A 13760-nucleotide genomic window follows, 5' to 3' on the forward strand; every position below is an offset into this window, starting at 1 on the left:
ATATGTGTACTGTATGTAATGAGAATTTTCTAAACCTCACCCTAACCTTAACCTCAGCAATGAGAAAAAAAGGTTTTATTCTTTCAGTTAAAAAAAAATAAACATGGAGCTTTTATAAAAAGCACTTTATAAATTTGGGAGCATTTTGCTGGTCCTGATGCTCTGTGTTAATCCTGTTTTTCTCTAGTGTTCCTACAAAATGAAGACATTATTGTCTTGAAAATGTACACAAACACTAGTGGTCGTCCTGTTATCTGTATTTACTAAGCGTTCTCTATGTATTTCACATTCAGTTCGGTTTCAGAGATCTGAACTTTTCTGAAAACAGACTATTCCCACACAATTGAACTACAGATGTGAAGTTTATCAGAACATTTTGAGCCGTGGTGGAAGCATGCCTCCACCCTGAGCTTTGGGGATTTACTCAATCAGTCCTGAGGATATTGCCTTTCTCTTCAGAGCCACATACACGCCTTCACTCAAAAATGTTGTTTTGCTTTCCGGAACAGCGTCTCTCTTGTGCACAAGCGCTTTGATTACCAGAGCGATAGCAGCACAGCCCTGTGTATAGAGCAATTAACCCGTGCTTGCTCTGTACACACAGTTCACCACGGGATGACTTATAAGGTATATTTATTCTTGTGATTCAAAACATTATAGTTAAACACACAGTTTAACAGCATAACTCTTGAGAACACTTCATGTTCACACAGAAAGGCAGATGTTTGGATAGCTGTTATATTTTCACAGCACACAAAGATGTCAAGTGTTCCAGAGCTTAATGTTTATGGCAAGTATCTGCACTTCTGGGAAGCTGCTCTCTGAAATGTAACACTTGCTCTCAGATGTTGCTAAACACTTTTTTTTATCTTGATTAACTGAATTAGGTTGGTCAGGTTGTGGTGGAAACCATAGAATTACACTTCTGTCAGAACCACTCGGTGTTAAAAATCCAACTGAAAGTCATTTTTGCTTCTTAATCCTGACATATTTAGAGTTACTACTATCGTTTTATTATACATATTTACCCAGCTCCAGTGTGGCCGAGTTCAGTCCATAGCCAGGAGTCCAAAAGAGCATAATTGACCTCACTCTCTCGGGGGGTTAGGATGGTCCTCCCTCTCCCCCATCACACAGTGTGTTGGGAGCCAGCGTGGGCGTCTGTTAGTTAATGCAACAGAATTTGCAGTTAGTGATCTCTTAAAAGCGCGTTGAATGTCATCTATTGGTTGACATTCTATTAGCGGCGGTTTGAAAAGATGCAGTGGCATTTCTTGTATCTCGGACGAAGCGCATGCTAGCCTTCACCCTCTCAGCCTGGTAGCATTGTGTAAGTGAGGTGAGAGGACACAGCTAGAAGGTGGGAATTCGGCATGACCACCACCCCCCTCCACGCAATTTACACAGTTTATTCTATAGTTAGTTATGTCCAAAATTACATTTACATCTGTTTTATATTCTCTGTTGACACATTTAAGTCTGTACTTTGAACTTTTTTTCAGTTTGTTTTGATGTCAAAAAGAGACAAAAATGGAAATGTTGGTGTTTGTATCCACAGCACAAGGCTATACATACAACATTAACTTTATCAAATTTATATCATTCTACTTAGAAACACAAATGTGGTATCGATTAGAAGTTTTGAATCTGTACTTTCTGCAGAATTCCTCTACTTGACCTTCAAGAAAGAAATTAAACACATTGAAAGAACTGTTTTAAGGCATATACACCAAAGGGGACCTAAGAGGGTTAATAGTGCTAACATAACGAAAGAGCTAACTCTCTAGTTTCGTCGGTTTCTTGATCATTTTTCTTGCATAATCTTGCTGTAGTGGGGAGATTGAGAGGTGCGCTGGTCTCAGACGTGTTTCTCCGTTTGCTCAGGTGTGTCGGCTGGGTGGAATTAAGCATCTGGTGGATCTACTGGACCACAAAGTCCTGGAGGTGCAGCGGAACGCGTGCGGTGCTCTGAGGAACCTGGTGTACGGAAAAGCCACAGACGACAACAAAATCGCTGTGAGAAACGCTGGGGGCGTGCCCGCTCTGCTCCGCCTACTGAGGAAGACTGTGGACGCCGAAGTACGAGAGATCGTCACAGGTAAGAGAGAAGGAGGTGTGTGTGTGTGTGGTTGGTGGGTAAGGACAGTACGTGTTATATGCATGTTTATAGGTCATGTTTGGGTTTTTTTGCTTTGCTGTATTTTGTGCTCTGAATCACAGCAGGTTTGTATGAGTGAATTTATAGACGTATCAGAAACATGTGAATGCATGAGCGAATCTGTTAATGTATAGTGTGAAATATTTGCTTTTATAGAGAATGTTTTTGAGGGGGGGTCAGGGGAGGAGCACTAAATCTGTCGAGATTCATGATGATTGCGAGCTTGATACATTTCTTCCACTTGTTTTGAACTTAGCCTAGTTAGTCCCTGATAAAAAACAACAAAGAAACAAATTGCTAAGTGTACCTCTAAGAAACAGGAACATACAAAAATTCTTCTAATTAAAAATATTTTAACATTTTGTTTTAAATTCTTAAAGTAAATCAGTGTCAGTGTTTTATGCTGAAATAATAATGTAGTCAAACTACATGTATACAAATTAAGCACTATATTTCTACAGTTAAACATTCAGAAAGGATGAGGAAGAGAAGTAAAACAATATGCTCTCAAAATTAATTTTCTAGAACATGCAGTAGCCCTGTCTGACTCAGATCTAGGCCTGGGTGGTAAATAATACAGTATGTACAATATGTAGCACTGTATTTTTTATTACATTATATCACAACCCCCTCCCCCACATAAAATCTCTTTTATATACAACTGTAAGTGGGTCTTTAAATGTATGAATGTGTCTGTGACTATATGAGTGAACGTGTAAGAATGTGTGCGCTTTAGGACAGAATACGTCTCTCTTCTACAGTGAAACATATGGTGTCTTTCTACTCAACAGTCTAGTGTTCAAATTACCATCTGCCAGCAGAAACGCACACGTTTTATAATCTATTTGTTGCTCTTTCTAGCCATTATTACTGCCTGTCTGTCTCTCCTTCTGTGTCTTTTTGGTTTTTTAGCAATTTTATGCGATTTGTGTTTGGTGAGGGCTACACATGCTTTCTGCACACTCAATAAAGCATGACAAGGCAGATTTAGTGATCTTATGTTGTGCAATGCCACCAATCAGAGCTGCTGTCCATAGTGAAACTGTACCGACTTTGCTGTAACTGGGAGGGGCCTGTTCTCAACCATTGCAGTCATCAGCCTTGAGCTTTCCTACACACTGCAGCACTGCTAGATTTTATGCTAATCATTGCTAATCATTGGCAAGTTTTTGTCATATGTCTAAATCTGCTATTCAGTTAAAAGTTTTTCATGAGGAATATAGGAAGAAATAACAAACATGACATTATATAAGACCTGTGCAGAATGATGTCTTATAATTGCCCACATTGTCTGTTTTGTGCCTAAACCTACAGTGCCACCCACTACCCTCCCATCCCATTCACCACAAAACACAAGCACAAACTGCTTGTTTTGACACTTGCATTAATAAGCAACTCATCACCTACCTAAATCTGTGACTAGCTAAACCTTAACTATGGAAGAAAAAAGAAAAACGAGATGATGTATGTAAAGTTTCAAAATATACCATTCACTCCCCAGTTCAAACTAAACTACAAAAACAGCCTGTTGTGAATTCTTTGTCTTTTGTGATGATATAAAAAACATTGTATTTAGTTATATCTGCCCATCCAGCCTACAGCAGTTTAGCTCTGCCCATTAATCTGTCACATTAACGTGCAGAGCTATAGACACTGACTACTCTTTGAATGAGGTGCAATACAGGGCAGCCAATCAGAGCAGAGATCAGTAACGTATATCAGTCTTAGAGGCACAGTGACAAATACAGGCTGTTTAATTTTAAGGGGTAAAATAGAGGCTGGAAATTTTCCTGTAAACAAAACTGTTATAAGTGGACTCCAGGAAAGAAAATAAGGTAACGCATTATTTGGAGTGGTCCTTTGTAGATGGTTAATAAACTCTTAAAAGATTACTAGTAACACATCAACAGCATATCAGTGAAGTAGCAGCAGTGAAGCATCTGAATACACTGAAGTAAATATCTTGTAGATGTACTGTTAATACATTACTTAGTTAATATGTTACTTCCATTACACAAAACCTAACCCTAACCATCACCCTCATCCTAACCCTAACCTTAATCTCAACCCAAAACCTAATCCTAACCCTCATATGTTTTTGACATGTCATTGAGAGTCTGTTGAGTGTATGTTTCATCTAAAAAGGACCACTCGAAATAAAGTGTCACCGAAAATAAAAAGTAAAAGCACTTTTTGGGGCAAAGTGTAAAGAAAACTCAGAAGGCACAATGGCTGTAAAAGGGAGATAATCAGTTATCAAAATAATCGTTAGCTGTAGCCTTACTTCTCTTATGGTGACCTGTGACTGTGACCTGTAACTCAGAGGTCAGATTTTAGCACAGTGTGAATTATTGGCAGTGAGCTTCCAGCACTCACCCGCCCAGCCTTCCTGCTGTTTCTGAAGGATCTAAAGTGCTGTTTCAGCATGGTGGGACCAAGCGCCCCCGCTGGTGTGTCTGAGTCATAGCAGGCTGAATTAGATCATCCCTGCTGCTCTCTGTGCTAAATCACACTCTGTTTGGGTTATGTAAGGCTGGGTGATTTGCCAAGAAAACCAGACATGCCAAAAACAGCCCTGCATATTTTATTGTATATTTTATTGTTTTCTATGTGCTAGCTCGCATGATCTGTCTAATCAACTAACGAACAAGCTCTTCCTGAGTCCTCAAATAAGCCAGGCATCAGATGGAGAGTCACTAGACTAGGCAGTGTCCCCTGTTTCTGACAATCTATGACGCTCCCTTAGCTATACACATATAAACAAACCCAGAAAGATGATGTGTATATGGTGACGACATTATACCCACACTCGTAGATTATGACGACCAAAAAATTACTGGCAGGACTCTTAGGCTCAGTATCTCCCTGCAGTGTAGCAGATGCTGAATTTGTGGATTCGTGACCTGCCGAGCGTGTATGTGTGTCTGTGTTTCTCAGGCATAGTCAGGATCACTTGGGAGTGGGCTATTATTAATGGACTGCTTCAGCCTACATGACTGCCTCCCCGGAGTCTGAATCAGCTGCTTTTGTGTGTGTGTGTTTGTTCTTCTATAGCGTACAGTAGAGTAACTGTACTGTGAAATGCAAATATATATTTTGTATGTTTGTGCATTCTTGGAAAACTGATTTGCTCAGGTTACTGTAGGTTAACAGCCCCCACAGGCATTATATTCACCAAGCTCTCTCTCTCACTGTTCCTCCCTCCCTCCCTCCCTCGCACACACTTACCCACTTTATACAGTGTCAGGATGTGGAATAATACATACTATGTATAGTAACTTGTACTATATGTATAAGTAGCTATATATAATAATAATGTTCCATATGTATAAGGGCCTTATTAGATGGGATACTAATACTGCTGCATTTTTTACTCATAGATATTGCTACTCCTGCTTTTCCCCTTTTTCAAATCTCATTCTCTGCTGTTATTGTTTGCTATCCAGTGTCAATTTAAGGGGAATGGGTTCCTCTTTGGAGTCTTGGATCCTCTTAAGGTTTCTTCCTCTTGCTCTGAGGGAGTTTTTCCTTGCCACTGTCTCCATTGGCTTGGCTTGGACCCAGATTTTTCTGTAAAGCTGCTCTGTGACAACGCCTGTTGTGAAAACCAGAAGTCAATTTTGACTTTTCCCCTTGTTTGTTTGGCAATTTGCATAGAAAATAAGTAAGATATATAACTGCGGTAAACGTCAGATTTCCAAGTCAGTGTTATGTCTCAAACATCCACCATGGGTCACTCAGCAAAAATGATCAAGTGACCCCAAAGCACACATTGTTTAAACCAGTGATTCTCAGCCTGGGATTCACGACTCGTGAGATGGTTATTACAAAAGGTCAATAGGCCTATTCTGATGTATCTTTGAAAAGGACATTTTCATAGAATAATATCCCGCTGTCATTAGTAGCTTAAGTGAGTGGCTGCAGTGAAAACGTGAGGACGCCTGCTGCAGTGAGAGTAAAAGTCTGTAAAAAGTCTGCAGGTGGCTGCAGTAGCTGTGTAGCAGCTTAGCTACGCAGATTCACTACCTTATGAATATTAGGTGATTACTAGCTTACTGCTCTATAGTGTCCACGTTCGAAGAGCTCCTATCTGAAGCAGATCGTTTCATTTTTAACCTTTGCGGTTTTAGTTAGGTGGTTTTGTATGTTTGCATATGCATCTTTGCTCTTGATGAAATGTTTTGTAGTTAAGGCTGCAATTTTATGGCTTGAAAATACGATGATGCTTTCGAATATTAAATAGAGAAGCAACATAAGTGAATACTTGAGTGTTTGAATTATATGGTCCACATGTATAGCTTTCTTAACTTTTAAAGTATGTAAGTATGTATACACATACACATGTATATATGTAGTAACACTAATATGTACCATATGTATATATACACACCCCCGTTCCAAAAAAAAAAAAATGGGCCAAGCCCAAAATACTCATGGTTTTAACTGATGGTTTTGGGCTGATCAGAGTCCACCAGGTATAAACCCTATAGAGAATATTTGGTCTCACATTAAATACAACGTAGCTTGGCAATGTTTTTCAATGAAGCCATAAATGCTGTAAGTACCTATATGCAAAGACAATGTCCAATGTGTTATGTATATGTAGCAATTTACAATGATGTGTGGACCATTTTATTGGTCATTGTAGTTTTTTTTTTTTCTGGTCCTGAAATTGTTCGGAAAAAAACATGCCCACATAAACCTGCTTTTATTTTAAAGACTACTAGCAGCTAGGCCTTAAGCTCAGTAGATAAGCCCTTTCCTGCAGTGTTCTCTCTCTCTCTCTCTCTCTTCTGTCTCTGTGAACAACAACAGCAGTGATCGGAGACGCTTTGCTGTGCGCAGGTTTGAACCCAGTCACCGCAGTACCATGGCTGACTCTCTTTGCTTATTCTTGTTCTTTGAACCGGATATCCAGCGGAGATCCGCTCCCCGCTCAAGCAGCCCTCATTAACGCTGAAGTGATTAGTTCTGACGCTAGCGTGTGTCACGTCGTTTGGCTAATTGGCAGTTGACAGCACCATGTCGAGCAATTACACAAGGGCAAAAAAACTGGAGTGTCACCTCCAGATAATCTCTGCCAATCAGAGCAGAAAACGTATCTGAGGAGAGCCAATCAGCAGCTTTCTCCACAGTTAAGTAATGAGAAATGACAGAACCTGAAATGGCTTTCCCTCAGACGCGCTCAGGCCGTAACGCAGCACTCACCTTGTTTGTTTCAGCAACATTGCTGTTAAGTGGTTTAAATCTCAGCTGGTTGTAGAAGTGATTGTTTCCATTGTGATTCTTATAGTGACACAGTCTGCTATGCATAATAAGTAACTCAGTATCATGCTGTGTGCCGACTCTGTATCAACCACTAATACTTTGAAGGGCCTATATTATGGAAAATCATATAGTTCTCACATTTTGAAATAAATGTAGTATATTAACCTTGTTAAAGTTTCACATCCTTACACGCCCTAGTCCATACTGTCCATATATGGAAAATCAGAACGTCCTGATTTGAAAAAAGTGTTTTTGTGATGTCTTAAAAACCACTGTGTTTACATATGTCTGCCTGTTCAACCTACAGCACTTCCTGTTTCACCCTGGGGTGCTTTTTGGAATGAGGCACAATAAATGGTAACCACTCAGAACAACACTTATATATATATATATAATGCATTTATGGGCATGTAGTGTCAAAGACGTATATAGAAGTATATTTACAACAGCAAGGTGACCAGTTCTTTGAATTTCTGTCGTTCTGTCGTTGTTGAAGTGAACTGAGTTCTTGATGTGTTGATGTCTTGATTCTGCAGCACTCTAATTATGTACCACACTCGTTACACCCTTAGTAAACATGTTTGTATTGGCTGCAGGAGCATGTGATGTAATCAGGCCTTGATGGGCAAACCAGTGATCCTTAGTGAGAGAGAGAGAAAGAGAGAGAGAACGAGAGAGAGAAAGAGAGACTGGTTTTTCTGTTGTTTTTTTATCGGTGAGGAAGAACATTTTCACACTCATAGGTTCATCCACAGGGCACACAACACACACACCTCCCACAGCCAGTGCTTTCTACAGCACAGACATAGAAACTGATGTTTGAGAGAGAGAGAGAGAGAGAGAGAGAGACTCACCTGAAGAGCCTGCTGTTCTATAAGCTTTGTAAGCTGACCCAGACTGCTCTCTGAACTCCAGGTCTAATCTCACACCCACTCTCTACTCCTGTGTGTGTGTGTGTGTGTGTGTGTGTGTGTGTGTGTATGTGTGTATGTGTGTGTGTGTGTGTGTGTGTGTATGTGTGTATGTGTGTATGTGTGTGTGTGTGTGTATGTGTGTGTGTGTGTGTGTGTGTATGTGTGTGTGTGTGTGTGTGTGTGTGTGTGTGTGTGTGTGTATGTGTGTATGTGTGTGTGTGTGTGTGTGTATGTATTTCTGAACTCATATTATTAATAGTTATTTCATCACTGGTGTGTATGAGCATCCGATAATGCCCTCAGAGCCAAATTTAATGTCCTCTCTTCTCTTCTCTTCTCTTCTCTTCTCTTCTCTTCTCTTCTCTTCTCTTCTCATCCATCCTTTTATCTTCAATTCTTATTATTCTACTTCTTATTCTGTTTTTCTCTTTTATTTTTTGCCCTTATGGCTGCAAACACCCTCTGCCTTCCTCTCTCCCCCCTTCCTCCCCTCTCCCTCCCTCCCTCTCTCCCTCCCTCTCTCCCTCCCTCCCTCTCCCCCCCCCTCCTCCCCCCCCTCCTCCCCCCTTCCTCTCTTCCTCCCTCTCTCTCTCCCTCCCTCCCTCTCTTTCTCTCTCCCTCCCTTCCTTTCTCTCTCCCTCCCTTCTTCTCCCTCGCCCCTGCCTCCTCCCCTCCTCCCCCCTCCCTCCCCTTCTCTCTCCCTCCCTTCCTCTCCCTCCTTCCCTCCCTCCCTCTCTTCCTCTCTCTTTTCCTCCCTCTCTTCCTTCCTCTCTCCCTCCCTCCCTTTCTCTCTTCCCCCCTTCCTCTCCTCTCCTTCCTCCCTCCCTCTTTCTCTGTCTTTCTTTCTTCTCATCTCTTCTCTCCTCTTCATCCTCAGCTCCAGCCTCAGCCCATACTTCATTAGAGTTAGAGGAGCAGACAGAGGAGGGCTTCTCCGCTTCACCACTTCTGTTTCCTGAGAGAGAGAGAGAGGGAGTGTGTGTCTCTCATCACCTCTTTACTCATCTCATACCTCTCTCTCTCATATTTCTCTCTTTCTCTTTGTCTTCATCTTTTTCTTTCCTTCGCTCTCTCTAGTCATTTCTCTTTGCCTTTCTCTCTCTTTATTTTTTTTTCCCCTGTTTCACCTCTCTGTCCTTCTGAGTCATTCTTTCAATCACACTCACAATAACCCAGTGAAATCTGGGTCATATTAAATGGTTTTGAGGAGCTGATTTGAGGAGGGGATATTAATGCTCACGTCATCCTGTGATCTGTTGTTCAGACAGGATGACTGTTCTTAAACTGTGTACTACGGTTGGACAGAACATCATTACAGTCATATTGCTGCATACTGCAACAGTGATGTGCCCTCGTGACATATCAAAAACACATTAATGGACTGTTTTTGTAACATATCCTGCATTATGGTCAATCTGTTTTACTTAAAATTATTGGTTAAAACACAGAGATACACAGAAATATATCTAGAAGGTTAGCATCTCGTTTGCATATTGCTGCCTTCTGCAGTGTCAGAATTGCAAAAGCTTGTATTATGACAGTGATTAATACAATATACTGTGCAGCTAATGTGTATACTCGCTCACACTTTCCTGTTAAATAGCACCTTAGTGAGTGCATGCATGGAAGAGCTGTTCATCAGCATGTCTGCTGGGTTTACTTCACCCTGCTGAAGCCTGTGATTGGGCAGGGAAGTTACTCATTACAGATGAAGATGACAGTGATGATGGCTGTGGCGTGATGATGATTTTGATGGTGCGTTGTGGTGTTTTCTGAGCTGTGTTTTGTGTACTGACGTTATGAATTGGTTGTGATGATCACTGGGCTGTAAATCTGACCTCAAAATGATTGTTTTGTGGATCTCTGAAGTCGTGCGTCATTCTTTAGTCGGCATAACAACCATATTAGGAGCTCCAGGTCTATGCTATGAGAAAAAAATATGGCATTTTTAACATTACAGCTGTTGTGTCCTGTGGTAATCGAAATGTTTCAAAGCCATGCGGGCATTTTCCCTCTAAAGCTGCATTCCAAAGCCTAGGCTGCAACCTCGGTAGGGCGGGTCCTCGGTAGGACTGCCTGCTGAGGCTGCGTGGTGACGACACCAGGAAGGTCCCACCTCTTGCATTTGCAGTGTGAAACTTGTGAGGGAACTGGCGAGAGGAAATGGAGCCTGTTGCTTTGTGTTTGTTGCTTCATGGACGATATCTGAGATATGGATGAATGTTTTAATTAATCAGTGATTTTACACTGTATAAGATAACGTGGCACTGTGTAATGACGTGGTGGCCGAGAAATGCAGCCTGCCTTGGTTGCAGCCTAGGCTAGGAGCGCAGCTTAAATGTTGCTTGAGAGCTGTAACTGTCTTCTTTCCAGTCAAATAGATGGGTAATGTAATTTTAAACCCTTATAACAGAAGAAGCTGAACTCACAAATTTTTTTGTCTACTGAAATATGAACTATAAACAGATGGCGTCTCTTCAGTGATCCGCTCTGTAAAAATTATTTTTATAAAATAATACAAAGAGCGTCTAAGATTTTTGGCTCTCAGCAGAAAATTGTAAGCATATAGCAAAACATGTTCTGTCAACTTTTACAAAAATAAATAAATAAATAAATAAAATAAAAATTGACATTTATTTCATTCAGTTACTGAATTATTTGCCTTACGATTTGGTCATGTAAATTCAGATGGACAAACCAAAATATATCCTGGAGAATAAGAGGTTAACATGGTTGATTAGTTGCTTTGGCAGTATATGCAGTTCCTAATATGAGCATGACGCCAATTACTGAATGACGCACCACAGAGGTCTCTTATGGTTCTTTAGCAAATGGTTCAATACATCCTAACATTTCGATTAGATTATTTTGATACGGTTCATAATTCGATTAAAAAGAAAACACAAATATGACTGGAGGAACTATTCACAAAATAAAAAAAAAATACACCAAGCTTGTTTATGTTTGAAAATAGTCTGAGAATTTTGTTTTGGTCAAAAAAGTAAGCCCATGCTTTATCAAATATGATTATAGTGGATTCTTGCATTTCAGTATCAATACATTTGAATTAACACTGTGACACTGATGCATCACAGTGCAGTGATACAGTTTTACATGCCTCCCTGATGATGATGATGATGATGATGATGATGATGATGAGGCCGCTGTTCCTATGCCTATGCGGTGGAGGCGATTTATGAGTAGCCTCCCTATGCTGACAGTAAAGTTCTGGGCCGTTCAGAGGTCACAGTTCGTCTAAAGGCCATGGGATTTACTTTGCTGTTTTCTTCGACAGAAACAAGAACATCATCTGACATCAGCTGTTATTTCATAGGAGATGGATTGTGAAGTAACTAGAGCAAAAACAGTCTTGAGTTTGTTCAGCTTAACTGCAGGCATTACACACAACACACACACACACACACACACACACACACACACACACACACACACACACACACACACACACACAGAGACACTGCGGAGACTTCTGTTGTCTGTACCCGTTAATTGAAAGCACTGTAGACCGAGACACAAACCAGAGCCCTCTGTCTGAGGAGGATTTAAGAGCTCACAAGGGACCCATGAGAAGACATTTCCTGCCCACACACGGACCATATACACACACCCGCACTGCTGCGGATTTACAGTTGACTACTTAATTGTGTAAATAAGTAAATGTCATGTACACAAACTTGTCTTATATATATACATAGAATATGTATAATATATATCACTGCTGTCAGACCAAAACCTTGTATCTCCATTTTTGCCCCTTATATTGTGTGTAAATTGATATTGTTCATGATAAGTGCTCTAATATTATATATACACACATTTTATATATATGTATGTGTATGTGTATATATATATATATATATATATATATATATATATATGTGTGTGTGTGTGTGTGTGTGTGTGCAAAGGTCAGAGACCACCCTTCATGTACTCAGTTTTGAAACAGGCATTAAGTACAGGTTTTGCAATTTATTCAGGAGCAGAGTAGATAAAAGATAATACACTTGTGTAAAAAATAAGAAAGTTGAAGAATAAATAGAATTTCCAAAACTGGACTTCAAAAAAATGATTAAAAGATACATAGAAAGTGGGACCCCCAACAACCATGCAAGACCTGGTAGACCCCCAAAACTGTCCCCATCAGATAAACAGTACTTAAAGCTCCACTCTTCAGATCTGAAAAAAAGTATTTCTATCCATCCTTCCACTGTGAGAAGACAACTCAAAACTATGAGTTAGAAAGGATGTGTAGCTGTTCAAGAAGCCGTTACTGAGAAAAGAAAATAGACAAAAAAGATGAATATTTGCAGATCAAACGAATAAGCTGCTGGTGTTCTCAGAACAGTAGACTGAGCACCCCAGAGTCCAGACCTCAACATCACTGAATGTGTTTGAGATCACTTGGAAACTTGGAAACTTCTGAGACTGAACTTTGTAGATTTGTAGACTTTGTGGACACACTAAATACTGAAAAATCTGCTATTATAATTCGTTTATTAGGCTTCTCTGCAACGTTCTGTTGAATACATGTTTCTGCTTTTCTATGAAAACAAAGAATAACTTGTACATAATGGCTTTTGACTGGGTATTTAATGAAATAAATTAATGAATGTTTTTTTTTTTTTTTCTCCAGCTGCCCAAGGATTTTTTCTTTGTCATATAAAGTTATTATATATCCTGTCAAATGGCTGTACGAGCCTGTGCGCTCTGGTTTTTGTTTGTTTGTCGTCAGCCCTTGTGTGTGTGGTCATGAGCCTGTGTTCTCTCCATAGTAACGTCACAGTGGGTGGGCTCTACTTCCTCTTTAATGCTGAGCTGATGGAGCACGCACCCCATGCTGGCTAATTTAAACCAGGTCACACCTGATCTCCCTCATTTTCCTTGTCAGCTCTGTGGAAATTAGGGACCTTCATGGAGAGATGATGGAGAAAGACACCATTCGCTCATGTTTACAGCAGAACACATTCTCCTAGTTAGCCTTGAGCTGACACAACTCTGATCTAATCGCTTATGCATGATTTATTGCCTACGGTTGTGTGTGAGTGAGTTTCCTCAGGTCTTATCTCTGCACATTGTTCTATAAAAAGCTGGGGAACATGAGTGAGACCTCAGGCCATGCCCAACCACTTGTGATGAGTGGTATGAGAATGTGTGCGTGCTGTGCACATGTATATGTTAAATAGGAAATATACACAGAGTTGCGGGTATAAAAAATAGATAATATAAATACAAATAATATATGGACAGCAATGATCCTATAATGCTCTCTTCCCATTGCTGGATGGAATAGACAGGGGCTGATAACTGTCCAGCAACAGACACAGTTAATAAGTGTGTGTGTGTTCAAAGTGCACCTGTATGTTGTTTTTTTTCCCTGATAAAACAGCCAAATATCAACT

The 13760-nt window shown here is 40.3% G+C and overlaps 1 protein-coding gene across 7 annotated transcripts in view; it reads left to right on the plus strand.

Moving 5' to 3' along the window:
- Positions 1-13760, plus strand: part of LOC118807966 (plakophilin-4-like) — a 168291-nt gene that overhangs the window by 141322 nt on the left and 13209 nt on the right. For all 7 annotated transcript variants that reach the window (XM_036570248.1, XM_036570199.1, XM_036570219.1 and 4 more), the window contains one exon: positions 1885-2098. In XM_036570248.1, coding sequence (XP_036426141.1) covers positions 1885-2098 — 214 coding nt within the window. The remainder of the gene's footprint in view (positions 1-1884; positions 2099-13760) is intronic.

This window comes from Colossoma macropomum, unplaced genomic scaffold (assembly GCF_904425465.1).
Source record: "Colossoma macropomum unplaced genomic scaffold, Colossoma_macropomum, whole genome shotgun sequence".
NCBI classification, from domain to species: domain Eukaryota; kingdom Metazoa; phylum Chordata; class Actinopteri; order Characiformes; family Serrasalmidae; genus Colossoma; species Colossoma macropomum.